General features: G+C 45.2%; 1 protein-coding gene across 1 annotated transcript in view; it reads left to right on the forward strand.

The window, feature by feature from the left end:
* The window catches only part of LOC147727409 (prostaglandin reductase 1-like), an 841629-nt gene that overhangs the window by 198188 nt on the left and 615903 nt on the right, over window positions 1–27538 (forward strand). The window contains exon 3 of the mRNA XM_086963105.1: window positions 21304–21349. Coding sequence (XP_086819231.1) covers window positions 21304–21349 — 46 coding nt within the window. The remainder of the gene's footprint in view (window positions 1–21303; window positions 21350–27538) is intronic.

Below are 27538 nucleotides of genomic sequence, written 5' to 3' on the forward strand. Positions count from 1 at the left end.
CTTCTTTCTCTTCTTTCAAGCATCTATAAGTGAATGGAAGAGACCACGCCTTGTGGAGGAATGAGTTCCCCAATGGTTCATAACCCCCTATAGCAATGTAACGCATACAATTAGTAAACTTGTACAAGGCAAATGGTAATGTTATTAAACCATGGATAAGCCACGTTGCAGCAGTAGCTTCTGCTACAGAGAACGGTAACGATTCCAACCTCTCAATGTGTAACATGGAAAATGAAGCATCACGCATTGAAAGCATGCGTTGTTTGTCAGTTAAATTAAAAGGGGCAAAAAGAGAGGAAACGTTCACGTAACTCCAAGGCACACGACCAGCCTTAAGTGTCTGCAAGTCCATGCAAACTGCATAATAGAACGCAATTGATTTTGACCATGGTACAAAACAGACACCTCATCATGTACAATGTCAACAACAGAGGATACAATAATATTCAACGTATAAATGTAGCGGGAAGAAAGCATCTTAATACTGTTATCGACTACTGCAAGCACCTTTTCTAAATTAGCCTAATCTATTGCCCTTAGGCGCTTAGCAGCCTCAACCTGTGAAGTTTTTTGATTTCATTGTAAATTGCATAAATCCATCTTTTAGATCTACCATTAGCCGGACACTTTATGAAATCATTTAAATCCACATCATCAGTCAGCTTGGATAGATGTAATTTAACAGCAGCTAATGTAGAATGTTGTAGCCAATTCTGACATAATTTGCCAACCGAGTAAGTGGTGACAGTATGTTCAGTATCCAAACATGGATCAGGCCTGACTTGTGTAAAAGCTTCAGTTAAAACCAAAAAGCGACGTTGGCAAGAATCAGAGCTTCTGTGCCACATCAGCCAACCCCTCCAATCCAAACTGGATACATTGAAGGATGAATTGCACAGTAACGTTTGCCATTCTCGAATGGAATACTGTGTGAAATTATCCCAACCGGAATATTCTTCTAAATCAGGAATAGAAGAGGTATTTAATTTTTTTGAAGTAGCCAATCCAAAGCATGTTGTCTGAAAAATTGTAGAATTTAAAAACAACATATGATTTGGGATGAGACATGCATGGTGCAAAGCCTCAGTGCCTTGTACCTGCCAACTTTTAGAACCCCAAACCGATTTAAGGTCAATGGTTTCCTTCCATAGCTCATAGCCCTCTGCAGCTAATCTGTCTAGAAAGGACTTTGAATACAACAATTTAGTATCGGTAAGTCTAACTTTGGATATGGACTTTTGTGTCATCTTAAAATAAAAGGACTCAGGACTTGATGGATTAAAGTCGATAAAATAAATGTACTTTTTCAAAAATGTACTGGAGCTGCCTTGTAATGGTGCTGGGCAATGTTCCCACTGTGTGTAATCTACAGTACCCCTCCTGGAACTTGTTTTATGCAGGAAATGGTTACCAAAATGTTGAAAGCAAAATAAATCACCATAATTAGCAGATTCTAAATACAAATCTTCAGCATCAAAGGCAGCATAATATTGCAAATCAGAAAATAATGATTCTACGGCCTGAACATCCCAATCATCAGAACGTATGTTTTGTTTCACCACATCCCCCATGTTCACTCTGAGTACATTAGGGACATTAACCACTTCAGTTGGGCCATGGATTTGAAATTTAACTGCATCCCACCCAATCCCATCAAGAACCGGCCAAGCAGTGATGTTTACAAAATTCAAGTCTCTCTTCAGTCTGTGTGCAGAATAGGACGAGGAAAGGGGGGCCAAAGTTCCATTAAGATGCTGAATGCATGTTCTCTCTTCGACATAGTGTCCATCGATCAGATGGAAAAAATAAAACACAAAACCAATTGACATAATAAGTTACACTGAAAAAAGCACCAGCCAAATATACGCCCATGGAGGGATAAAAAAATGTTTTTTAAATAATGTGGCATATGTTACTAGACGTGAGGTTTTCTTCGAATTTACTGAAACAGAGTCAAATGAGAATCGGGATTCTGTGGTCAAACGTGTCTGTAAATCAGGCATCGACAAATCAGCAGGATAGGCATAGTCTATGTCATCAATGTTATTAACGTGATAAGTATTTAATAAAGGATTGGAAATGGCAGGCATCTCGAGGGCCACTTCTGGCTCAGCATTAGAAGTAGTAGCCAACACAGAATTTCTCACAATCAAAGGACAGGAGACCGCCGGTGTCATACTATGAAGAAGCGCCCCCCCCTGTGTATCTTGACATTGTCAATTGAGATAAACCTGTTTTCCTTACGACCTGGAAGTGGTGGTAAAATGACTGATCTTGTGCCCTTCTCTCCAAGAACGGGAACCGGTGCTCGATAGGAAGGACCAAATTCTTTCTTGTTATCGATCTTCTCTCGAACCAGTTCTCCAACTTTGGGTAGCCAGCCAACTACCGGGATCTGCAACGCATCATCCGATGTGGAGGGCAAATGTTCCTTTGCAAGACTGTCTCTGGTCTTTTGTAGATCCTGTAAAACATTGCAATGTTCATCTACGTCAAAGGCCGCGGCTTGAGCCACGCAGTCTAGACCGTCGAGGTCAGTGACATACATCTTGATACCAAAAAACATTTCTTACGGGGTCCGCCCACCCAGAGACCTTCTAGGGAGGTTGTTTAGAGCACGCTGCACGCCATTAAGGTGGGCCAACCAGTTTCTGCCAGTGCCTATAACTCGAGCTGTCAAAGATTGCTTTAAGTCACGGTTCATCCGCTCCACTACACTATTACCCTCAGGTCTGTATGGAGACGAAAACCTGACTTGGACCCCAACGAAACCATAGCATCCTTATATGCCTTAGAGGTGAAAGCCGGACCCTGATCCGAATGGAAGGTACCACAGGCAAAAATCCCTACAAAGACACGCAAATCTCTTATGACAGTCTGTGAATCAGCGCTGCGATGGGGCCATACCCACAAAAAGCGTGTGCATGAATCAACTGCTACTAAGATGTATTTATACGCAGTATCAGAAGAAAAAGGACTGCAGTGGTCCAAATAAACACAACCCAGTGGTTTATTAGATATGTACAACTGTGTCTGTGGCGGACGCGCAGCAGTTGAAGGCTGAATCTGCTGGCAAATGTCACATTGAAGGACATATTCGCGCGTCTGTTTGTACAGTCCCCGCCACCAGAATCGTTGTTGTAGCCGAGTTACAGTGGCTGAGACGCCCGCATGCGCAGACGCCACACCTTCATCTGCCGCTGTAATCAACGTAGCCCTGCGATCCAAGTTGGGAATCAGTCGTTCCCCAACATCAGGAATCTTCACATAAGAAACCTTATCGGGACTTAAGTGGTATGTGTACTTCGAAGGGAACCCCGCAGGATATTTACCTCCCTTCTCAGTGGCAGCAACTGCCGCCAAGATTTCATCATCTATTTTACTTTTGGACCGTGTAACAGCAGCAACTAATTATTTAGAAACTGCAGATTTCGCCGCTTCATCAGCAAGCGAGTTACCGACAGCGTGGACTCCCACACGCTGATGGCCGAGAGTATGAATCACAAACACAAGTGGCAACCGCTCTTTATGCGCAGCCACTCGGACCAGATCATTTTATGTTTTATTCTGCTACCCTTGGAATCACGAAAGTCATTCTGAATCCAAAAGAACAAGTTCTCATTGTAAGACTGGACACAGTAGTAAGAATCACTTACGATAAGTGTTGTTACACTAGGATCTGCGTACTCCAATGCAAGCATCAGAGCATGAAGCTCAGCTAATTGTGCAGTGCAGTCCCCTAGTGTCTGTGTGTGCACAACACTGGACTTGAACTCATCGTTCACCATGGCACCGACCACAATGGCGCATGCGGAAACGTAGGCGTGTTCAGAGCCATGCGCAACCTGCGCCTAACCATCAGTGTAAATGATGCAATGGAAATCCTCCAGGGGTCGCATTGCTAAAGGAGCTGGATGAACGAATTCATACTGTAAGTACTCCTGCGACCTTAATGAGGCGTCAAAAATAAATGGGACATCCTGGGATGTCACGGACGCAGCCCATCGAATCCACCGAGGGTGCAAAGCTCCAGAATTTGGTACACTGGCTTTTGTGACTGCCTCCAAGGCAGGACACGGGGTAACAACCAACATGCGCTTTCCCTGTGACAGGGCACGTTCCTTAGGAATCGCCATCTGCACAGCCATCAAAACTTTCTCCACAGTGGAAAAGCGCAATTCAGCCGAAGTGTACAAGTGTGACTTGTAAGCAATAGGTATTGTGTCGCCTTCATTAAAAGTCAGGTACGTGAAACCCACCATCCCAGGGATAATCCTTATCACCAGGTTGGTCTGGTTACCACGAGTCAGTAAGAATTTAGAAGCGAGCAGATCAGCTTGCAAAGACTGCAGAACAGCTGAACGCTCAGGCAGCCAGCATGATTTGGTAAAAGTTGGTTGTATCCAAGCATACAAACGCTTGATACGCAGGGCATATTCCGGAATGTATGTTCTACCGAAATTCAAAAAGCCCAGTAAAGATTGCAATTTTTTCAGTGTTGTCGGAGCACGCAACTGTGCGCATTTCTCCAGGAAGTGAGGAGCCAATCCCTTTCCCTCATTGTTGAGCTCGTAGCCCAGAAACAACACTGTGTACTCTGCAATGTGCGATTTTGCAAAGTTGAATTTGTAACCTAAGGCAGCAAAGGCACAAATAATCCCGACTCAGATGCTCCCAAAGTTCGTCGTCTGTGAGATATATGTCATCCACATATGAACAAGCATCTGGGTCGATTCCCTCCAATAGGAAGACAATGCGGGCAGTGAATATCCCAGGACTATTCTTATAGCCCATAGGCAAACGCCGAAATTGTTTTTTGAACACCGCCGCAAGTAAAGGAGGTCCAATGGGAACTTTAGCATCCAATCGATGGGCATAAAAACCGTTGAAAATGTCAAGCGTGGTTTTAAACCGCTTACGCACAAGACTATTCACTAGAGCAGAGCCGTGGGTATTCTGTACTGCACAGCTACGGCAATGCGAGTTTAAATGCCGGTAATCCAATACCAAACGATATGAACCGTCCGGCTTGTTTACAGTAAAAAATAGGGTTATTCATTGGTGACACACATGTTTCAATTACACCTTGATATTCTAATTGTTCAAGGACAGCCGCGACGGAAGCCTTTGCTTCACGACGTATGGGATATTGAGGTTGAGGTTGTGGCTGAGACCGTAAAGGAATCTCATGCATGGGGACAATTTATCCCAACCACATTGATTGCGGTACACAGCCGGCGCTAGAGCCAGAGCCCACTCTTCTGCAAAGTGCAGCGCATCCTCTTTCGAGACTGTGTTCGCAAAACTGGGGAGGATCACCTCCCCCCCTCGCCGAGCTGCGAGCACAAAAGGTGGGGGCCAGTCAGCCTCCGAAAGCAAAATGTTATATGTAGATGAAAGATTTTCCCAAAATACCCCTTTTATGGTTCGCTGTATGTCACCCTCGATTAAAAGGACAATTCCAAAAAGTCTATCAGGGGGAGCAACTCTGGTATCAGCTGTTTCAATGACAACATAAGTATCAGTCGCTGTCATCTTCAGTAGTGGACGGAGGGCCTCTCTCACTATGGTAATCTCCGCTGCGCTGTCCAGCCAGGTCAGAGCCCACGTCAGATTCCGAAGCCGCGTTCTCACTATCTGGGGCATATGGATGCGCTGTTAAGGCTGCGACTTTCATCTTGGCAAACTGTGGTCTCTTAGGCGTAGAGCCTTCCTGCTTTTCTGCACCGTTCCTCGGTCGGGGCTGGTCACGTCCTTGCTAGCCACCCCGACCCCTGCCACCCCCTCCACCACCGGTTGTCGGGGCTGATGGGTCCTGAAAGGAACGAGGAGAGCATTAGTCAGAAGCCTGAAAAAGATCAGGAGTTTTAAAAGTCATAAACACGTTTCGGCTGCTCAGGTAATGGAGACGCAGGACGAGAATTCTGGGTTTGTTGTTGTTGCTATTGCTTTCCCTGTTTCTGTTTTTTAGGCCAATTTTGTTTTTTGGACTTGGGCAGAACTTCCGTTTCTGAAGTTTGTCCCTGGGGCTGCTTTTTCGCCTTAACAGAAAAAGGCTTAAGACCCTTGGCATTGCGACCCACAGTTTTATAAGCCGCCACAATAATCTTCGCTAACTGTCTGGGTTTCTCGGCCTCGGGAAGCGCCGCCAACGCGTTAGCAACCTGAAAGTTCACTGCATCTCCCTTGACATTTTCAAGGATCAGATCGCAAACCACATCAAAGGTGCCACACAGGCGCATGCCCAACTCAACCGCAGACTCCGGTCTGTGATCATCTTGAATACGTTTAAGGACCGAAGACAGCACGGACATAGACGGGGTGCCATAGTACCTCGCATAGACCGCTGCAAAAGTCTTACCCCAGGTCCCACAGTCAACGAGTTTAGGGGCCAAATCTTTCGGCAAACTAAGCGTAAGAATCCGGTGTTTTTCACCAGGAGTCGTATTAGGAAATACAGCTTCCAGCTGGTCAAATTTCTCGGCAAGCCAGAAAGGAAAATCATCCTTATCCTGGGGCTTCTTGCCCATGACGGCATTGACCATGACAGGACTGATTTTCAAACCACCCTGTCCGGCCGGAAGTTCTGCACCCCCCGGAGCCCCGGCACTTCCGTCCTGAGTGCCACGAAGGCGGTTGCTCCCCACGCTGCTCCAAGCACTAACCGGTATCGTAGCCTCCGAACCAAAACAGCACTCTCACAACCTTTTCGCCTGGTACCTAATCACCACTGAAGACACCATCCACCTGATGAACTCAATCCACTCAGGATCGCCATCCGACCCATGTCCCCACCACATCTTCAACAAAGCAGACTCCATCATCACACCCCATCTCCGCGATGTCATCAACTGTTCCTTCAACTCCGCTACCTTCCCGGAAAGCTGGAAACATGCTGAGCTCAGCGCCCTTCTGAAGAAACCCACAGCAGACCCCTCCGAACTCAAGAACTACTGCCCCATCCCACTCCTCCCATTCCCTGCCAAAGTCATTGAGAAAGCCGTCAATAGTCAGCTCGCCACCTTCCTTGAATCCAACAATTCCCTTGACCCTTCACAGTCCGGCTTCCGAGCCAAACACAGCACCGAAACCGCCCTCATCGCAGCTACAGACGACATCCGAATGCTACTGGACAACGGAGAAACAGTTGCCCTCATCCTACTCGACCTCTCCACTGCCTTCGACACAGTATGTCATAGCACACTCATACAACGCCTCAACAATATCGGAATACAAGGAAAAGCTTTGGATTGGATCATCTCGTTCCTCGCCGGTAGAACCTAGAGAGTCCGCCTCCCCCCATTCAAATCAGAGACCACCGATGTCATCTGTGGTGTACCACAAGGATCTTCACTCAGCCCCACCCTCTTCAACGTATACATGAGTCCCCTCGCATCCATCGCGCGCCAACACAACCTCAACATCATCTCCTACGCAGATGACACCCAGCTGATCCTCTCCCTTTCCAAAGACCCAAACACCACCAAAACCAATCTACACGAAGGAATGAAAGAAGTAGCCGAATGGATGAAGAGCAGCCGTTTAAAACTTAACTCGGACAAAACGGAAGTCCTCATCTTAGGATCATCCCCCTCTGCCTGGGACGACTCATGGTGGCCACCAGCCCTAGGCACAGCACCCATACCTACAGATCACGCACGTAACCTGGGCTTCATCCTAGACTCCTCCCTCTTGATGACCAGACAAGTCAACGCTGTCTCATCTTCATGCTTCAACATCCTACGCACGCTCAAAAAAATCTTCCGCTGGATCCCCACCGAAACAAGAAAGACAGTCACCCATGCACTGGTCACCAGCCGACTGGATTAAGGAAATACCCTTTACGCCGTGACCACAGCCAAACTACAGAAAAAACTCCAACGCATCCAAAACGCCTCAGCCAGACTCATACTGGACATTGTATGTATTTGAGCTTATATAGCGCACAGCTACCCACAAAGGGTTTCCCGGCGCTTGCTTAGGGAACCCGTCCTGGTATTCCCCTGTGAGATAACCCCGGCAAGGTATCCACAAGGTGAAAGCCAGGCATCCCGCCGCGTGGGGCCGTTGTGGAGATTAAGGAAGCTATTGCCCAGAGTCGCAGAGTGTGAACCCATGAGTCGAGAAGGCACCGGAGCGAGAATTATCGAGTCCGTGGAATTTTTGAGCCCAAGACCCGCAGAGGCGGGGAATTGAACCCTGGTCCAGGGCCGATCTCAGCTTCCGGGTCTGCCGCCTCTAACCCCTGAGCCACACTTCTCCACGTCATGCTCACATTTCCCATCACCCGAAGGATCTCCACTGGCTCCCCGTCAACAAGAGAATAACGTTCCGTCTCCTCACCCACGCACACAAGGCCCTCTACGACCTAGGACCCGAATGCCTCAACACACCACTGTCCTTCTACACACCCACCCGCCAACTACGATCATCCAATCAAGCCCTCGACGCAATTCCGCGCATCAACAGATCCACCATGGGAGGAAGATCTTTCTCCTACTTAGCGGCCAAAACCTGGAATTCTCTCCCCACTCACCTCCGACTTACACAGAACCACATCTCCTTCAGAAAGAAACTAAAAACCTGGCTATTGGATAAGTAATGCACCTACCCTCCCTCAAGCGCCTTGAGACCCTCTGGGTGAGTAGTGCGCTATACAAATTCCTAACTTGAACTTGAACTTGAACTCCACCCGGAAGATTACAGCCCATGTAATGCACTAAGGCTCTAATCACGGCAATAGCGACTACATGTCGTCGTCGGAGTTCAGCCACGTTACAATTGCCGTGTAGAGGATGAGGAGTAAATCCAGCCAAAACAGGCCAACTAGCGCCTGGAATGGACAAAGGACCTAACCTTGGAGCGGTTAAAGAATGGGGTAGGGCGCCACCAAACCAAACTCCATGCTGCCAAACGCCAATAGGAACTTCCTGTGCCCTGTATGGAGTATACTCATTAGGTACAGCTGTGGGAGTGGACGTGTCGAACACACCAGAATTAGCGTCCATTGCCGGAAATGTCACCCACGAACAAAACAGTTCGTAAGGATAAGCATGTTCCGCACTCACCACCATGATCACAGCCAAGGCTTCCAAAGGCACATTGTACATCCGCAAATGATCTTGCACCGCTATGCGACTATGCTGCGGAATGTCCACGGCAGCCATGACAGCACAGGAAATACGAAAAACAAAGTAAACTTTGTAGCATAACTGGGTAGTAATTCAAGGAAACCTTTTTAGTAAGAATCAAGCTTGAAAAGACCTATTTCAAAATAGGTAGGTTTGTCCGACACCACTGTTTTCCAGAAACGGCAGTGAAGGGGATGAATGATATACTACTCGAGCGTCATGATATAAGGCCAACAACCTATGGGCGCCATGTAGTGGGAATTCCGTTCTCCTACAGAACTGTGCATAGAGACCTGGAACCTCTGTGAATTAGGATGGCCCATAACTCACCTCAGTACCCAAAATCCCCATACCGAGCTAGCTACAGTGTCTCATTGGTCAAAACAAACTCCCAATGCTTAGACAGACCAGAACATGAACTTAGATTACCTCAGGTATCGTGGAACACATGAACACTCTTTCGTTATATAATCATTGCAAACCAGAACATGGAGTAAATGAGGACACGTGCATGTTTGAAATATTTATTTACTAATGCATGGTTCTCAAACGCAGTATCTTGTACAATACTAGCAAACATATTATAAGCAACAAGGTTATCAGCATAGTTACTAGTCCATAAAAGGCGAATGGTGACAGCATACTAAGATGCTGAAATGAATAGGAATTAACAATACCTAATTCACACCCTCCCTATTAAGCATAGTATTTTATATCTATGAAGGTCTCATTTGGGTTTTAGCAGGGCGGGCCCATACCTCAAAATCTCAGTGGCAGAGGAGCACATCATCTTCCACCAGCTCTCTGCATGCGAAGCACCATCAAGTGTGTTACCTGTGTGTTCAGCACAACAATATAAAACCCGCCTTGAGCCAGATTTCGGCAGCAGCATGTGTGTTATGTCTATGGAGGTTCGAAAATCAGACCTCACAACAACATCGTGTCAAGTTATCCTTGCAGTCTTCAGCACTCACTGTGCAGACAGTGTACCGAGCAAAACTGATACTTGAACGCCGTGTAAATGACACGAGGACAGGCTGCCAGAAAAAAGGAGCAGGGAGGCCGTAATCAGGAACAAAGAGAACGACAACCCGGTGAGGCCAACCCCTAACGTGTTGATCGCTTTTCCGATATATGCTGACCTAATTGAAAGAGGTCCCGGACTGCAGCGATTGATCACCCAGCTCTTATGGGAGAATATTGCCGACAACCTTCATAAAAACGGTGGCTCCTTCTGGCAGCTAAATACGGCAGGATCATATCCTTTATACAGATACGAACAGTGGACATCATGTCCCCCAAGAGAGATATATAAATAAATGTAAACGAAACCTAGAGGAAATTGAATTCACTCCTCTGGTACTAGAGACAGCCCATTTTGCACATTGATATTAGCAATCTGTGATCTGCCAATCGTCCGTATTCAAACAGGACTCTTCGTTTAAACAACGGTTTCCACATGGGCAATAATTCCATCTGGAACAATAAGAATCAGTCCTGAGGAAGGTGTACTAAAGAAAGCTGAAACGCCACGTCGATCTTTTGATTCTTTTCTTTTATATGCATTTTATAAAAAATTATTGTGATTAACATGTCTATTGCAAAATGTTTTTAATGATGGTTTTAACATGAATTGTGAATTGTGAATTGATAAAGTGTAATAAAATTTAAATAATGTTACCAAACACATATTGTGATAAGTCTTAATTAAATTCGTAGTCTTTGTTGAAAGTATTTTAAGCAATTGTACAGAACCTGTCATTACCCGTGTTCATCCCAGATACTATAGTGCGTAAACTGCTGTGCATTGATAACTGATCACACATTATTGTACCTTTGCCTTTCCCGCGGATTCCTCGGCATTCCCATTTGACTTTTATACTGCCCTCATCGGCCCTCATCCTCCTAGACCTCTCCGCGGCATTCGACACTGTCTGCCACCACACCCTAGTGCAGCGCCTCAGCAGCGTCGGAATCCAGGAGAAGGCACTGGAATGGATCATCTTCTTCCTCGACGGAAGAACACAGAGAGTCCGTCTACCACCGTACAAGTCAGAGGCCACCGAAGTCATCTGCGGCGTCCCTCAAGGATCCTCGCTGAGCCCCACCCTCTTCAACGTCTACATGAGCCCCCTCGCAGCCATCGCACGCCAACACAACCTCAACATCATCTCCTACGCCGACGACACCCAGCTGATCCTCTCCCTGACCAACGACCCCGCCGCCGCCAGAGCCAACCTTCACGAAGGGATGAAAGATGTAGCCGAGTGGATGACGACCAGCCGCCTGAAACTGAACTCAGACAAGACGGAAGTCCTCATCCTGGGCTCCTCGCCCTCCGCCTAGGACGACTCCTGGTGGCCCCCCGCCCTGGGCACCGCACCCAAACCGACAGACCACGCACGCAACCTGGGCTTCATCCTGGACTCCTCCCTCTCCATGACCAGACAAGTCAACGCCGTCTCCTTGTCGTGCTTCAACATCCTGCGCATGCTACGGAAGATCTTCCGGTGGATCCCCACCGAGACCAGGAAGACGGTCACCCAGGCCCTCGTCACCAGCCGACTGGACTACGGCAATGCCCTCTACGCCGGAACCACCGCCAAGCTCCAGAAGAGACTCCAGCGGATCCAGAACACCTCAGCCAGACTCATCCTCGACATCCCACGAAACAGCCACATCTCCGGACATCTGAGAGACCTGCATTGGCTCCCTGTCAACAAAAGAATCACCTTCCATCTCCTCACCCACGCACACAAAGCCCTACACGATCAAGGCCCGAGCTACCTCAACAACCGCATCAACTTCTACGCTCCCAAACGCCACCTCCGATCAGCCAGTCACGCCCTCGCCGCCGTCCCCCGCATCCGAAGAACGACAACAGGAGGAAGGTCCTTCTCCTACCTGGCCGCCAAGACCTGGAACTCCCTCCCGACCAACCGGCGCCTGACCCAAGACCACCTCTCCTTCAGGAAGAAGCTCAAGACCTGGCTGTTGGAGCAGTAGCAGCACCCCCCCCCCAAGCGCCTTGAGACCCTCCGGGTAAGTAGTGCGCTCTATAAATGTCTTTGATTGATTGATACTATTAGACCCATATCACCAACACTAAAACAGGACAAATCCTTTCTGTCCACCGACTTGGGACTTTGTCAGTTTTTAATTCTGTCTTTCCCCACAGTCCTGTATAACTCTATGTGGGGTCCTCCTTGTTTCTCTAAATCTAAGTTATCCTTGCAGCCTTCAGCACTCACTGTGCAGACAGTGTACCGAGCAAAACTGATATCAGAGCAATAACATATTATTTCTCAAGTAAATCGCGAAGCTCTTCTGGGTTGAAAGCTAAAACAACAATTATGCGTCGTGTGCAAAATAAGGCAGAAAGGTAAAATGGCGTTTATACATTTAATAAGCTCATGCTAACTTAACACAGTATATAGAAAATAATTAGCTATATGACAATACCATCCTGGCATGGGAACCCCCAAAGACTCAGACACAGGTCTGAATTCAAGAGCCTCTGTATAACCCATAAAACGATCTACGGACAAGCTCCGTCATACATAAACAACTGCTTGTCTGTCCTCGTTATAGACTCGCTACAAAAGGTGGAAGATCTTTTTCGGTCTTGATCCCCAAAATATGGAACAAACTACCTGAGTCCCTCCGTAAAGAAGGAAATCTCCTTCGTTTCAGGAAGTCCCTGAAAACAATCCTATTCAGAGAGGCTTTGAGTTCAGCCTAAGTGTGCCCCCCTCTGGTTATCCTGCTGAGTAAGATGTTGTGTCCTTTTGGTCAAAAGCGCCTTGAGACCTGCCGGTGAGTTGGCGCTATATAAACCGGAAATACAAATACAAATACAGGTGAGAGCTCTTTAGGACTCACAGGGTACTATAGGAGGTTTGTCAAGGGGTATGGCAACATTGTTGCACCCTTGACCGAGCTGACTTCCATGAAGCACCCCAAGAAAGTGAACTGGACTGACACCTGTCAGAAGGCTTTTGTCGCCCTGAAGACTGCCATGTGCACAGCACCCGTGCTTCAGGCGCCCAACTTCTCAAAGGAATTCATTTTTCAAACAGATGCTTCAGAGCATGGTGTGGGGGCTATTCTATCACAGATTAATTAAGACGGCCTAGACCAACCTGTAGCCTTCATCAGTAGGAGGTTTTCTTACACAGGAACAGAGGTGGAGTGCAATTGAGCGTGAGGTATTTGCTGTGGTCTGGGCATTGAAGAAGTTGAGACCATGCTTGTTTGGGATTCACTTCCTGGTTCAGACCGACCACAGGCCACTCAGATGGTTACTGTAGATGAGGGATGAGAACCCAAAGTTGTTGAGGTGGTCCATTTCCCTACAGGGTATGGACTTTACGGTGGGAACACTGCCCTGGTACAGAACACGCCAATGCTGATGATCTGTACAGATTTTTTCGCCTTAGTGAAGAGAATTTCCAAGGGGATGGGTAGTTCTCCCCACATTTCAGATGGAGGTGCCATGTGTTAGACCTGGCATCATTGGCGTGAGTCTCCCTTCCATTTTGTCAGATTGCCTCCTCTGTTTATGATTTTTTTCTGGTTATATGTTTTGAGTACTGTGTCACTTCTATTCAGTGCTAGAGTGCAAGTGCTCCCTATGTTAAATTGATGTACTAATTGGTGACTCCATGATTGGGTGATTTACTTGTGAGACCCTAGTACAGTGCACCATGTGCGCCCAGGGCTTGTAAATCAAATGCAGCTGGTGGGCTTGCAGCACTGGTTGTGCCACCCACAGAAGCTGCTTGTAAAGTGTGTCTCAGGCCTGCCATTGCAAGGCCTGTGTGCAGTCTGTGACTACCATGTCGACTTGGCAAGTGCACCCATTTGCCAGTCCCTAAACCTTCCCTTTTCTTCATATCAGACACCCCTATGGTAGGCCCAAGGGCAGATTGCATTGTAAGTATGAGGTAGGACATGCACTGGTGTGTGTAGCATGTCCTAAAAGTGAATTACAACCATTTTCATGTTTCACTATTGCAAGGCTACCTGTTCTCCATAGGCCAGAATGGGCAGTTAGATTATTACATCCTATTATCCTAACTGACTCAGGGAACATGGTAGAAATTCAAATTTAGTATGCCTTAACTCAGAATTATAAAATACATTGTTTAGTAAAGTTAGTTTCAACATTCTGTGTTTGAAAATACCACTTTTAGAAAGTAGGTATTTTCTTGTCTAACTATCCAGGCCTGCCTCTGCTAGGTTGTGTATTCCTTGTCTGGAGTTTGAGTGACAGGGCTGGGGGATTCACGGAGACAAAATGAGTCAGCCCAGTGGTGAATATGGAGATCTGCAACTAGATGGGAAGGAGGAGTTGCACCTGGGACCTCAATAGGGCTAGGCCTTCCCTCCACAATGCTGGCTCCACCCCTGGGGTGCGGCTGATGTCTCTGCCCTGCACTGTGAAACAAGAGAAGGAATCATTTCAATAAAGCGCTCCAGGGCTGTGCTTTCCCTCCACAATGCTGGCTCCACCTCCTGTGGGACGTCAGATGTTTCTGACCTGCACTGTGAAAGGAAAGAAGGAGTCATGAAAACAGAGTGCTCCAGAACTGGTTTGAACTGGGCATAGGCCCCTCTGCCTTCAGAGAAAGCAGTATAAATATTGGAACCCAATCCCAAGAACTTTAGATCACTTCTGGGAACAAGACAAACATATCGCCAAGGAGAAGAACCACGGAAGCTGCAGGAGTTTGGACTGCCCATCTGCCAGTGTGCTGTTTGCTGCGTTGGCCTGCAGTGGTTTCTTTATTGCCAAGGAAAAGGGGAAGGAACGTTTTGAGAACTTTCATCATCTTACAGAATATTCTCCAAGGGCTTGGACTTGTGCTTGCCTCCTGCTGAAGTCTCAGGCATAAAAGACTTCATCTCCAGCTCCTCTCTGAATTTCCTTGCTGGGAATTCTATCTGCAGAGGCCTGCGTGTCGCTGGGAGCTGGAAGCATGACGCAACGAGAAGAAACATAACGCTGTGGGGCTGTAGTCGACGCATCGCCAGAGAAACGTGCCACCGCCGCATCTCCCAGGAAGTGTGTCTTCGTCGCAACTGTCTGCTGTCGCATCACCAGAGAAGCGTGATGCCATAGAGAGGGTTGCCATCCCATCTCCAGAAAAGCTTGTTGCAGGGCCTGTCCCGGCTCCAAAGTACAGAGTCGTCACTACGCTGCCAGGGCATGAATGCATCGTTGTTGCATCAACGCATCAAGGGCGCCATCTTCTCGCATCGCACCAGGATTGTCGCATCGCATCGAGGCGCCATCTTGCGCATCGCAACCGGGCGGCAGGCCGAGAACCTACGCATCACTCTTGCACCGGTAAGGATCACAACGCATCCCCTACTCTGCGCAAGCATTGAGGTGCGAAGCTTCCTCTCCCCCGGAGCACGGAACCAACGCATCTCCCTTTGTGAGCCTTTTGTTAATTTTGTGTTATGCATCCTGGTACTTTTGTGAGAACTGTGTCGAATTTATCACCAACTTGAACTTAGCAACTTTTATCATCTTTAAGTCAACTTTCAGTACAGTATTGTGGATTTTTGTCGTTTGTGGTCTTGTGTTAAGTCTATATAAAGAATACTTATATTTATAAAACCTATGTGGTGTCCATCTGTTGTGTTTTCACTGTATTGCTGTGTATATTCACAATTGCTTAACACACTGCCTCTGAGATAAGCCTGTCTGCTTGTGCCAAGCTACCAAGCGGGTTAGCAGGGGTTATACAGTAGTGTAATCCCTTTATCCTGACTTAGAAGCAAGGGTCCCTATTTGGTCAAAGGTGTATACCAATGCTAACTAGTGACCCCCAGTTCTAACAATACCATGTAGGGAAATGGACCAAAACAACAGTTTGGGGTTTTCTACTCTCATCTGCATCAGCCGTCTGAAAGGCCTGTGGTCAGTTTGACCCTTGAAGTGAGTCCCAAACAAGTAGCTTCTCAGCTTCTTCAGGGACCAAACCACAACAAATGCTTTCTCAATGGAACTCCAATACTGCTCTCTATGGAAGAATTGCCTGATGATACAGGCAACTGGTTGATCCTGGACCTCATCATTGGTTTGTGCTAACACTGACACAATCCCATGTTCAGAAGCACCTGTTTGGACAATGAATTCCTTTCCATGGTCAGGTCCTTTTAGTACTGGTGAAGAGCACAGAGCCTCTTTTACGGTGTCAAATGCCTTTTGGCATCCTGGGTCCATCTGAAATTCGTAGGTTGCTTCAGCTCAGTTAGTGGGGATACAATAGTCCCATACCCTTCCCAAACCTCCTGTGAATCCCAGGGATACCCTACCTTGAGTCTGAGTTTTGGAAGCCTCCCCAGTCCAGAATTCTCTAAAGCTTTGGTTGCAGAGGTTGTAATTGGCCTCCGCCTACAAGGTTGCCTAAATGCACCACAAAACTCTACCCTATCTGACACTTGCTGGCTTTGATAGTTAGGCCTGCCTAATGCATGCACTGTAACACTTCCTTGAGGTGGACCAGGAGATCCTCCATGTGGAGCTAAAGACAGCTATATCATCTAGATGTGCTGCACTGAAGTAATCCAATCTTGAAAGGTCTCTATTCACCAACCTCTGGAAGGTGGCAGGAGCATTTTTAATCCACAAGGCAACACTTTGAACCGTTGGTGGCCTTTAGTGGTTGAAAATACTGACTTCTTGTTTGCTCCCTGTGTGAATCCAATCTGCCAGTACCCTGATGTTAAATCAAACATACTCAAGAATTTGTCTACACCCAACTTGTCAATCAATTCATCTGCTCATGGAATGGGGTGAGCATCAGTTTTCACAATAGCATTGAGACCCTGTAATCCACACAACCTCATCTCAGGTTTCCAATCATTTTAGTGAGGTTAGGGGTCCAGTGTCACTGGAATACCCCAGGGACTGTAACACCTTGCTGACCTCAGTATTAATGCAAGCCTGAATTTGGTCTGACAACCTGTGAATCTGGTTTTTGACAGGGAGCCTGTCACCAGTGTCCACATGATGGGTATACCATGTTGTCTGACCAGGGGACACGGAGAAGAGCTCAGCAATCTGACCAGGGACTTGCCTGCAATCAGATCGCTGTGTTGCAGTAAGGGTGTCAGACAAGACAACACCTTGAACTGATCCATCCTGGGGGCTGTTTGACAGTAGGTTAGGGAGGGATTCATTTTCCTCATCCTGACCTCCATCAGTGAACATCAACATGGTCATGTCAGCACTTTTCTGGTGGGATTTTAGGCAATTTACATGGAGAATTCCGTGAGGACTCCTTGGGGTGCCTAGGTCAACTAAATAGGTGGCCTCCCCCTTCTTTTGCAAAATGGAATAGGACCAAGTCCACTTGTCCTGGAGGGCCATGGGAGCCACAGGCTCCAACATTCACACCAGCTGATCTGTTTGGTACTCCACTACCAGTGCTTGATATTCTCTTGGCTGGCCTCTAGTCAAGAGTGCCCGGTTGGCAGCCCATGTTATCCTATTGACCGCTAAACATATAGCAGTTTCCGATTGGGAACACTACTATTGGGACATATAGGCATGCACTTATATGTCCACACCTTTAATATAATGCACCCTGCCTCCTGGAATGAGGAGGCCAAATTTAGGGGTGATTATAAACAGGTATGTAATATCCAATCCGGCTTATAGATACAATTTTGCGTATCAACTTCCACACCTTATATGCAGCAGTAGCAATTTTAAATTGCGTTCTTTTAAAGTAACTTGGTTCAACGAACTTAACCAAAGCCTCACTCGCCTGAGTCCCCATCAACATCTAATATATATTAGGAGCTTCGAATGGCCTTGCTTCAATCCCGGTCACCAAGTACTGCATGCTCTGCAGAAGACAAGCTAGATAATAAAAAATCAAATTCGGCACCCCCCAAGTACCAATGGTAGCATCATATATTTAGAAGCAGGCCGAGTTTTCTTTCAGCCCCATGTAAGCCTATCTGCAATAGACTGAAGCTGCGTTAATTGTAATTGTGTCAGCTCTAGTGGTACCATCCTGAAGTGATATATTGCCCTGGGGAGTATACACATTTTTAAACATTACATTGTCCTACCATTGATAAATGAAGACACTCAACTTTTTCCAATTGTATTCTTGCTGAAGCTAATATATCTGCCCAGTTCACTTCAACAATCTCTTGAAGTGACATCCTAATCTTTATTCCCAAATATATTGCTTCAGGTGTAATACGTACTTCACCAGGACACAATCCCTCAGTACAGACAACCTGGGTTTTAGAGACATTTAACTTATACCTGGCAACTACCCCGAACTGTTAAGTCTGGTTCCCAATCTCCCTTAGTGCTTGCTCTGGATCAGATGTTACTACGGCTATATCATCAGCGTAAGCAAGAACACGTACCTGATGCTGCCCCACTACCATTGACTGTATACCATTCGTGGTATCCAATATTTGCTGCAATGGGTTAATATAGATAGCAAAAAGTAAAGGCAAGCAGGGGCATCCCTGTCGGGTGCCCCTTGGTATATATACAAAAGATGACTCTTTCCCCATTGTACAAATTTTAACCTGCAGGCGTTTATACATAGTCTGTAATGCTAACAAAAAGTGTGGGCCAAACCCCATCTTTCCCATTGTAGCCCACAAAAAGGACCACGATATGTGGCCAAATGCTTTTTCAGCATCTAAAAGAATTATACCTATATGTTTTTGCAGTGTAGCAGCATAATCCAGCAGCGCAATAACCCTATGTAGATGATTAACCGTACTCCTACCAGTCAAAAAACCATGCTGATGCCTAGATACCAGCGGTGATATAACTTGTGCTAACCGAGTTGCAAGAATTTTTGAATACACCTTCCCATCAGCATTAATTAATGATATGGGTCTATAAGACCCCGGAAGCCTGGGAGGCTTATCCTTCTTTTTAACCCCTTGCATGCTGCTGCGATTCTGCGTCTGTGCGGCAAAATCGCGAGTTGGCGGGTTTATGACGGCCCCCAGCCGTCATGAGCACACGAGCGCCGTAGTGCATGACGGATGGGGGCCGTCATCAGCATGCAAGGGGTTAAAATTCACTATATTGGCATCATCCCAAGATGGTGGGGGTTCCCAGACTGAGCCTCTATTAAAGTGGCCAACATATCGTCCTTTATAATAGAGAAAACTATTGGATAAATCTCCAAGGGGAGTTTATCCGGCCCTGCCACTTTCCCTAGTGCAAGTCCATCTAATGATGTCTGGAGTTCTAACATGGTAATGGGAGCTTCTAGCTTTTCCCGTTCAACTAACCTTAACTCAAGTAGATCAAAATTGTGCAAATGCCGCACTATACTGTCCTGCTCCACTAAATCTTGAGTATATAATTCTTTATAATACGAATGGAAGACCTCCATTATTCCTTCTATGGTCTCAGCTGTGCGGTCTTTACCATCCTCCAAAATTTAAATTCGCTGGGAAGTTTGTCTACCCCGCAATCTTTGCGCTAGACATCTGCCAGTTGCTTCACCATATTCATATCTTTCTTCCTTATGTATTTTAAACTGAGCAGCAATTTCTTGACTCCATACCCCATTAATCCTAGCCTTACAGCAGGCCGCCTGGGTTCGTGCTTCTTTACTATCCACATTTGTTCTAACCGCTTGTATAAGTTCACACTCAGCCTTATTTAGCTCCTCAAATAAACCCAGCATTTGTTCTTTCTGTCGCTTCTGCTTAGCCCAGCCATAACTGAGCGTTTCACCCCTTAGCCCAGCTTTCAAAGAATCCCATTTCATTGGTTGAGCAGCCGATCCTCTATTGCTATCCAGAAACAATGTAGCCCACATTCGGATATGACAAACATATTACTCATCACTTAAACGTTTTTTGTTAAATGTAAAGGACCGCTGTTTCCTCGGGAGTCTAAGACTAGCAAGGTGCATAACCACGGGTCAATGATCCGATGTAATACGGGGGCACACCTGCATCTTTGCACCAACGGTCAGCAACTGAGGTAAGAAAATGTAGTCTAACCGAACAAATTTATTGTGTGGGGATGAGAAAAATGTATACCCCGGATCTCCATGATTCACTGCCGTCCACCCTTCAACTAGTCCATGATTCTGTAACAACTGTTGCAAGGCCCTAAATACTTTAGGCTTACGCCCTTTATACCTAACCAAATAAGAATCTCATGTCTGCACATCCCCGTGTATATTAAAATCCCCCAATAATATCAATGGGGTCCCCCAGAGTGCCAATTCAACTTTCAAAAACTCCAAAATCTCAGCCTCATCCAAATTTGAACCATATACTGTACAAAGCGCAGTTTTAGTGCCCCCTAAAATACACTCGGTAATAGCCCACCTCCCCAGATTGTCCTCCCTCTCTCTACCCGTACTTATTATACCATGACGCACCAAGATCGCCACCCCCCTGTTCATTGTGGATTGTCTAGAAGTTGCTAACAAGTAAATCCCAACTCAGATAAAATCCTACGATTCCACCAGGGGACATGCGTCTCTTGCAAACAGAGAAATTCAGAGTTTATTAGCCGCAACTCAGTGATAACACATTTTCTCTTAAGGATATTATTCAGCCCACAAACATTGAATGAACATATACGCAGCCTCCTATCTGCCATTACTATGTAAATATCTCATGGCCATCAAAATATAAAAAATATATACTGTAAGATTGCTACAGCACATACCATGAACTGAGAATTTACCCTTTAACAGATTCCCACCCAAACCTTTTCTCCCCAAGTGACCCTCTAAACCCACCACCACCACCACCCCAAAGAACCCCCCACCCACCCTGCCTGTGACCCTCCCCCATCAATGAGGCCTTAGGGCCAATCGGCTACACTACATTTCAAAGCTGTTTAACAACTGGTAGTGGTTGAAATAATACACACATCTGAATGGGTCATCAAACCAGCCCTCCCATTTCTCATATCTTCTCTCAAAAGTAAGACTTTTTTCTGTGACCCTTCTAAATTATTAATGTTGTCTAATGCATTTCAATTTAAAAATAAAACCTTGACCACACAACATTGCAAAATGACTGTCAGCAGAGCTATGGAAGATGTAATCTATGAAAACAAAAAAACAACAGATGTGTTTCTTTTGCCACACTGTAGCAGAACTATTTATTTATCATCTCGTTTTCTTATATTTTTCAGAAGTACTAATCGAAGCGGTTTACCTCAGCGTTGATCCTTACATGAGGTACTCTCTTTTCAATTCTTGAGATGAGGAATTCTTTTCGTCTACAAAATGTTTTGAGAATGCTGCTGTTGTTAGTGTTTAGCTATCTGATGTCCTCTTGGCTGTTTAGTTTTATACCTTACTTGTACAGCCAATAATGAGTCATGGAGCAGACTCCTGTTTGTGACGTGCCATGCAGTGTGGGGCTGGCATGAGACAAAAGACACAGACAGTGTGGTTTAGTCCATGGACACTACTAAGTATATTCCAATGTCTTTTTATTAAACGTCAACCACAGGGAGGTTGACACAAACAATGGCGAGGTGCCCTCATAAGTCTGCTACCAGCTCAATCATCTGATCTGCAGGTCATTAACAGAGACCCAGCGGGTTCCCTATGTGCTGCTAACTGTGCTTAACCTAAACACCAGGCAATTCCAAGAATTGGATGAGAATGGTTCACTCACTTAATGTGACATGCTTCATCATTTGCCACCCGTCTCACCCTGGTAAGATGGTACTACCAGGGTGAACTTGACCTCAGAATGGAGCTTTTCTGAGGGAGTTCTTAGATTTTTCTATTCTTTCAGGACAGTGATTTAGGTCCAGTTTTGTGAGTGGGATAAACCACTAAAGTATCCTTTAATTTGGTGGTATCCCTGGTTAATTTAAAAGATTACCAAGGGGTCAATTCAGGAGGCATACTTAGGTATAATTGCCTGTATATGTCACTGTATATGAATAAGTATTCATGTCAACATGTTTCTGCCTCTATTAAGCCATGGGTGTAAGGCATTCATCAGGGCTGTGTCTACGCCCCCCTACACTGAAAGTAGTAAGTGTTGAGAGAGCATAGATATAAAGATAGGACCTTTCCTCTCAACTGGTTTTGTTATACGCAACAACCTATGGGGTAAAAACAAAAGCAGCAACAAGATATTGTTTATATATTAAATAAGCGCAAAAAAATTGAGTTATCTTGGCTCAGGTCAGCTGTCAACCAAAGTCTGAACGCCACAGAAAATAACGATGAAGGTTATATAGCACTGTTAGACAAATACTCAAAGATGTGTGCTCAGGTGAGGAGACTATATTTACACTGATGTACAATATATAATCAGCATAGTGTGTTCCTATCCCCATTCAGTAAACAAGTGGAAAACAAGGACAATTTTAATACCTGGAGCTCTTTAGCTAGGTGGTACATGACCTGTTCGGGGTGGGTCTCTCCTGTAGTCACACTCTTGGGTCATGAGGTAATATATAATACAGAAATTAAAAAGGTACCAAAAGTATGGGAAAATGCTGGAGAAGGGTAACGGCTATATTGCCCCACTATGATTGGTTCAGTATCAGGTGACAATGCAGAGAAGCCAAACAAACTATTTTTGTTAGATTGGAAGAACATACAATGTAGACAAAATAAAGTAAAAATCATGTTGTCTTAGGTACTGAGACAAACTACTTTAGTTATAGTGAGAGAGAACAGAGTAAACAAAAGTACTGAGAGAGACTAAAGAGAATGGTAAGTAACCTGTCTACTGCTCTTAGTAGAGCTGCTTACTTTCTCCTTATTCAATATCCTAGTTGTAGGACTTACTTCGTCAAGGCAGAGATCCCACTCATCTCCTATTAGGCCCCTTAGAACAGCCGCCTAGTGTCGTGGCCATTCGTCAGAAAAACCTAGCTTTTAAAGCTATCAGGTGAGGGTATTTTGGGGTAATCCATCATTTGTACATGTGTTTGATGCCAATAGCCAGAGAGTGGGAGAGGAAACTAGGACCTAAGTGGGTGTGGTCACTCGCTCAGTCTGCATGTTTGTTAGAGTCTCCCGCTCCGGTCCCGGGCACGGCCACATCTCAAGCTTACTTTGTTCTGAGGCCATGCATATCATCAGGGGAGTTTACTCCAGAAGTACTTACATCCATGCATGCGTTTCTGAAAGTCAAGTAATTTAATTCTGTGTAGGGGGTAGACTTGACTCCAGGCCCATTGTTCCCAGACTCCTCCTTCACCTTCACCTCTCGTACTGCATTCTGGGACATGCAGTCTCTCACCCTATACACCGTTAGGCATATAAAATGTTTTTGCACATCATTTTTCCTCTTCCATCATATCGGGCAGCATAGAGACCCTCCATAATAAGGGTTTACTATCTATAATCCTATTTGTATTTATAAGACTTTGGCCAGTTTCCCTCGGTCTCACAGAGGTTGAAAAGACACCTCTTCTGATAGTACTACTAGAGAGTGTTTCACCCATGAAAGTAAAACTAGGGACTTTATGATGATAAATGCCAAAAATGCTATCCAGTGTACTGCTTTCTTCTATTCAATGAACCCTCATGAAATATCATCATTTAGTCCATGAGAATCAGTTCGAAGGTGGTACACCCATCATTGTTCAAACCTGAACCGTGCTTTTGTGATGTCAGTATTTCTCTGTCATCGCTATATACAGGAGTCCACAAGGGCACCTCAACACATACATCACATTACTTGAGTTGCAGTTTGTCAGATGTTTCAACCTCCAAGGTGAAGAGAGTTTAACGTTCGCCCATGTACATTTCTTTGTGAATTTACATACTCCACATGGATGGTGGCCCATGGGGGAAGGGATGTTCAAGAGTCTCTGCTGTGACTCCACTCTCTTCATCCTAGGGTGTGTGTGAACGACAACATCTTGAATGTTCTGATTGCGTTTGAACGCGAACACTCGTCGTGTCATCTTTAAATTCCCAGTGTTCAGTATCCCCCATTGTTTTATGACCATCTTTTTTACGGAGTTAGAGATTGGAGTATCGTTACACAGATGGGTCTATTTTCTCGGGTTTTTCTGTATGGTTCTAAAAGAGCCTCTCTATTGTTATTCAGTGCTCTTTTCCTTGCACTTGTGATTGTCCTTTCTGGGTAATTTCTCTCTCTGAGTGTATTACTTAGTAGCTTAGCATGTTTTCTGTACTTTATAGTTTCTGTGCAATTCCGTCTTAACCACAAGAATTGTCCAATAGGAATACCTTCCCTCAGTGTGCGGGGGTGATATATTTCAAACCCAAGGAGTCTATTTTTATCAGTAGGTTTATAATAAACCTCAGTTTTCAAAAGGTCTTCTTCTGAGTAGATCCATATATCCAATAAAGGCATCTCTTCCTTGCTCATTTTCATTGTGAATAGGAGGAAAGTACCCAGATTACTCAGTCAGATTGAGAAATCAAAGGCTTCTTCTTGATCTCCATCGGGACAGGAAGCCTATATTGAGGATTACGCTCATAGTTAAGGAATATACCCCCTGACAAAGGACAGGGACATGTCCTAAATGCATTGGAGATATCAATTGCGTTGTTTGGTGTTTACCAATAATGTTCGTGGAATATTTTTCACACATGTGATGTGAACATATTGAAAGTTTGAAAGAAAATGTATATTGAAGAGAATAAAGTTTATTGAAGCAACACATTCTGAATTATGATTAAATTATCACATTTTGAGTTCCATTTGGAACCCGGCAGTGCACTAAAGGGACGCTTCCACAAGTGGATAGAGCAACAGCCTTCACATTATGTGAGTGAGCCACCCTCGTCTAAATCTTGGAAGTGTCTGGAGTTTGATTAAGCACAGTTATCAACACACAGGGAACTCTCTAGGTCTCTGATAGTGACCTGCAGATCAGCTAATGGAGCAGATGCAGACTTCTGAGGGCACCACACCAATTTTGTGTATTTAAGTTATTAGGGCAGGTGTGAACCCTACTTTTTCTCCTTTATGTGATATTATAGGTCAAACCATAAGCCTGCTACATTAATTGTCTTGGTACGTCTGAACTATATCACCACCATAATTTTCACTTCTTGAAGATAATACATTTCTCCTCAACATAAGACAAAGCATACTGAAGAATATAACTACCTATTTTAAATTTGTGATTCATACATAGGCCACAATTAATTATATAAAGTCACAATATCTCTGTGATGGATTGGACCAGACCCTAGACAATACCCACCACCTTCAGCATCCATAATTGCTGTGGGCTCTCTCATCTCTTCACTGGAGCCATAGGGCACCATCAGGGACAAACTAGCAGGAGGCCTCAAAAGTGAAATTTAAGGCACCCTTGAAGGATCCATGACTATTGGAGACACCAGTGCTGAACCATCCAGACAGGTTCAGGAATCTTCCTCTTCCTGGTCACTGACAGGTAAATGAACACTGGGGAACACCCAGGAACTTCTTGAAGTGTGAAATGCTTCACATAACCTCCTTTGCTCCTCTCTGGGCGGTAACCACAGCGCCCTTTATGTTTGCACCCTCCAGGACTCTGGTTCCAAAGGTAGTCAAAAGTTACTGTGCTGGTGTCAATACTTCACCAAGACCAAAACTCTTTATTCAGCTTCACCTAGCTCAACAACACCTGCTGATTTGAGCATTTTAATGAGTCATACATTGGTGAGATCAATCAAGGTTGATACAATCAGGAACCCACCAGTGGTGATGAGAAACCACATTCATCAGGGTTTCTGGCACACCGCCTCTGGAGTAGAGCCAGTGGTCATATAAGGGGTCTGGCAGTAGTCCTTGGGTAAAGACTGGATAGTTCATTGTATATTGTGTTGATGAGGGGAAGCTACTATTTAGTAGCTTAGCATGTTTTCTGTACTTTATAGTTCTGTGCAATTCCGTCTTAACCACAAGAATTGTCTAATAGGAATACCTTCCCTCAGTGTATGGGGGTGATAGATTTCAAACCTAAGGAGTCTATTTTTATCAGTAGGTTTATAATAAACCTCAGTTTTCAAAAGACCTTCTTCGGAGTAGATCCATATATCCAATAAAGGCATCTCTTCCTTGCTCATTTTCATTGTGAATAGGAGGAAAGTACCCAGATTACTCAGTCAGATTGAGAAATCAAAGGCTTCTTCTTGATCTCCATCGGGACAGGAAGCCTATATTGAGGATTACGCTCATAGTTAAGGAATATACCCCCTGACAAAGGACAGGGACATGTCCAAAATGCATTGGAGATATCAGTTGCGTTGTTTGGTGTCTACCAATGATGTTCGTGGAATATTTTTCACACATGTGATGTGAACATATTGAAAGTTTGAAAGAAAATGTATATTGAAGAGAATAAAGTTTATTGAAGCAACACATTCTGCATTATGATTAAATGATCACATTTTGAGTTCCATTTGGAACCCGGCAGTGCACTAAAGGGACGCTTCCACAAGTGGATAGAGCAACAGCCTTCACATTATGTGAGTGAGCCACCCTCGTCTAAATCTTGGAAGTGTCTGGAGTTTGATTAAGCACAGTTATCAACACACAGGGAACCCTCTAGGTCTCTGATAGTGACCTGCAGATCAGCTAATTGAGCAGATGCAGACTTCTGAGGGCACCACGCCAATTTTTGTGTATTTAAGTTATTAAGGGCAGGTGTGAACCCTACTTTTTCTCCTTTATGTGATATTATAGGTCAAACCATACGCCTGCTACACTAATGGTCTTGGTACGTCTGAACTATATCACCACCATTATTTTCACTTCTTGCAGATAATACATTTCTCCTCAACATAAGACAAAACATACTGAAGAATATAACTACCTATTTTAAATTTGTGATTCATACATAGGCCAAAATTAATTATATAAAGTCACAATATCTCTGTGATGGAGTAGGACCAGACCCTAGAAAATACCCACCACCTTCAGCATCCATAATTGCTGTGGGCTCTCCCATAACTTCACTGGAGCCATAGGGCACCATCAGGGACAAACCAGCAGGAGGCCTCGAAAGTGAAATTTAAGGCACCCTTGAAGGATCCATGACTATTGGAGACACCAGTACTGAACCATCCAGACAGGTTCAGGAATCTTCCTCTTCCTGGTCACTGACAGGTAACTGAACACTGGGGAACACCCAAGAACTTCTTCAAGTGTGAAATGCTTCACATACCCTCCTTTGCTCCTCTCTGGGCCGTAACCACGGCGCCCTTTATGTTTGCACCCTCCAGGACTCTGGTTCCAAAGGGAGTCAAAAGTTTCTGTGCTGGTGTCAATACTTCACCAAGACCAAAACTCTTTATTCAGCTTCACTTAGCTCAACAACACCTGCTGATTTGAGAATTTTAATGAGTCTTACATTGGAGAGATCAATCAAGGTTGATACAATCAGGAACCCACCAGAGGTGATGAGAAACCACATTCATCAGGGT

The sequence above is a fragment of the Lissotriton vulgaris genome, chromosome 3_1, assembly GCF_964263255.1.
Source record: "Lissotriton vulgaris chromosome 3_1, aLisVul1.2, whole genome shotgun sequence".
In the NCBI taxonomy this organism is placed as follows: domain Eukaryota; kingdom Metazoa; phylum Chordata; class Amphibia; order Caudata; family Salamandridae; genus Lissotriton; species Lissotriton vulgaris.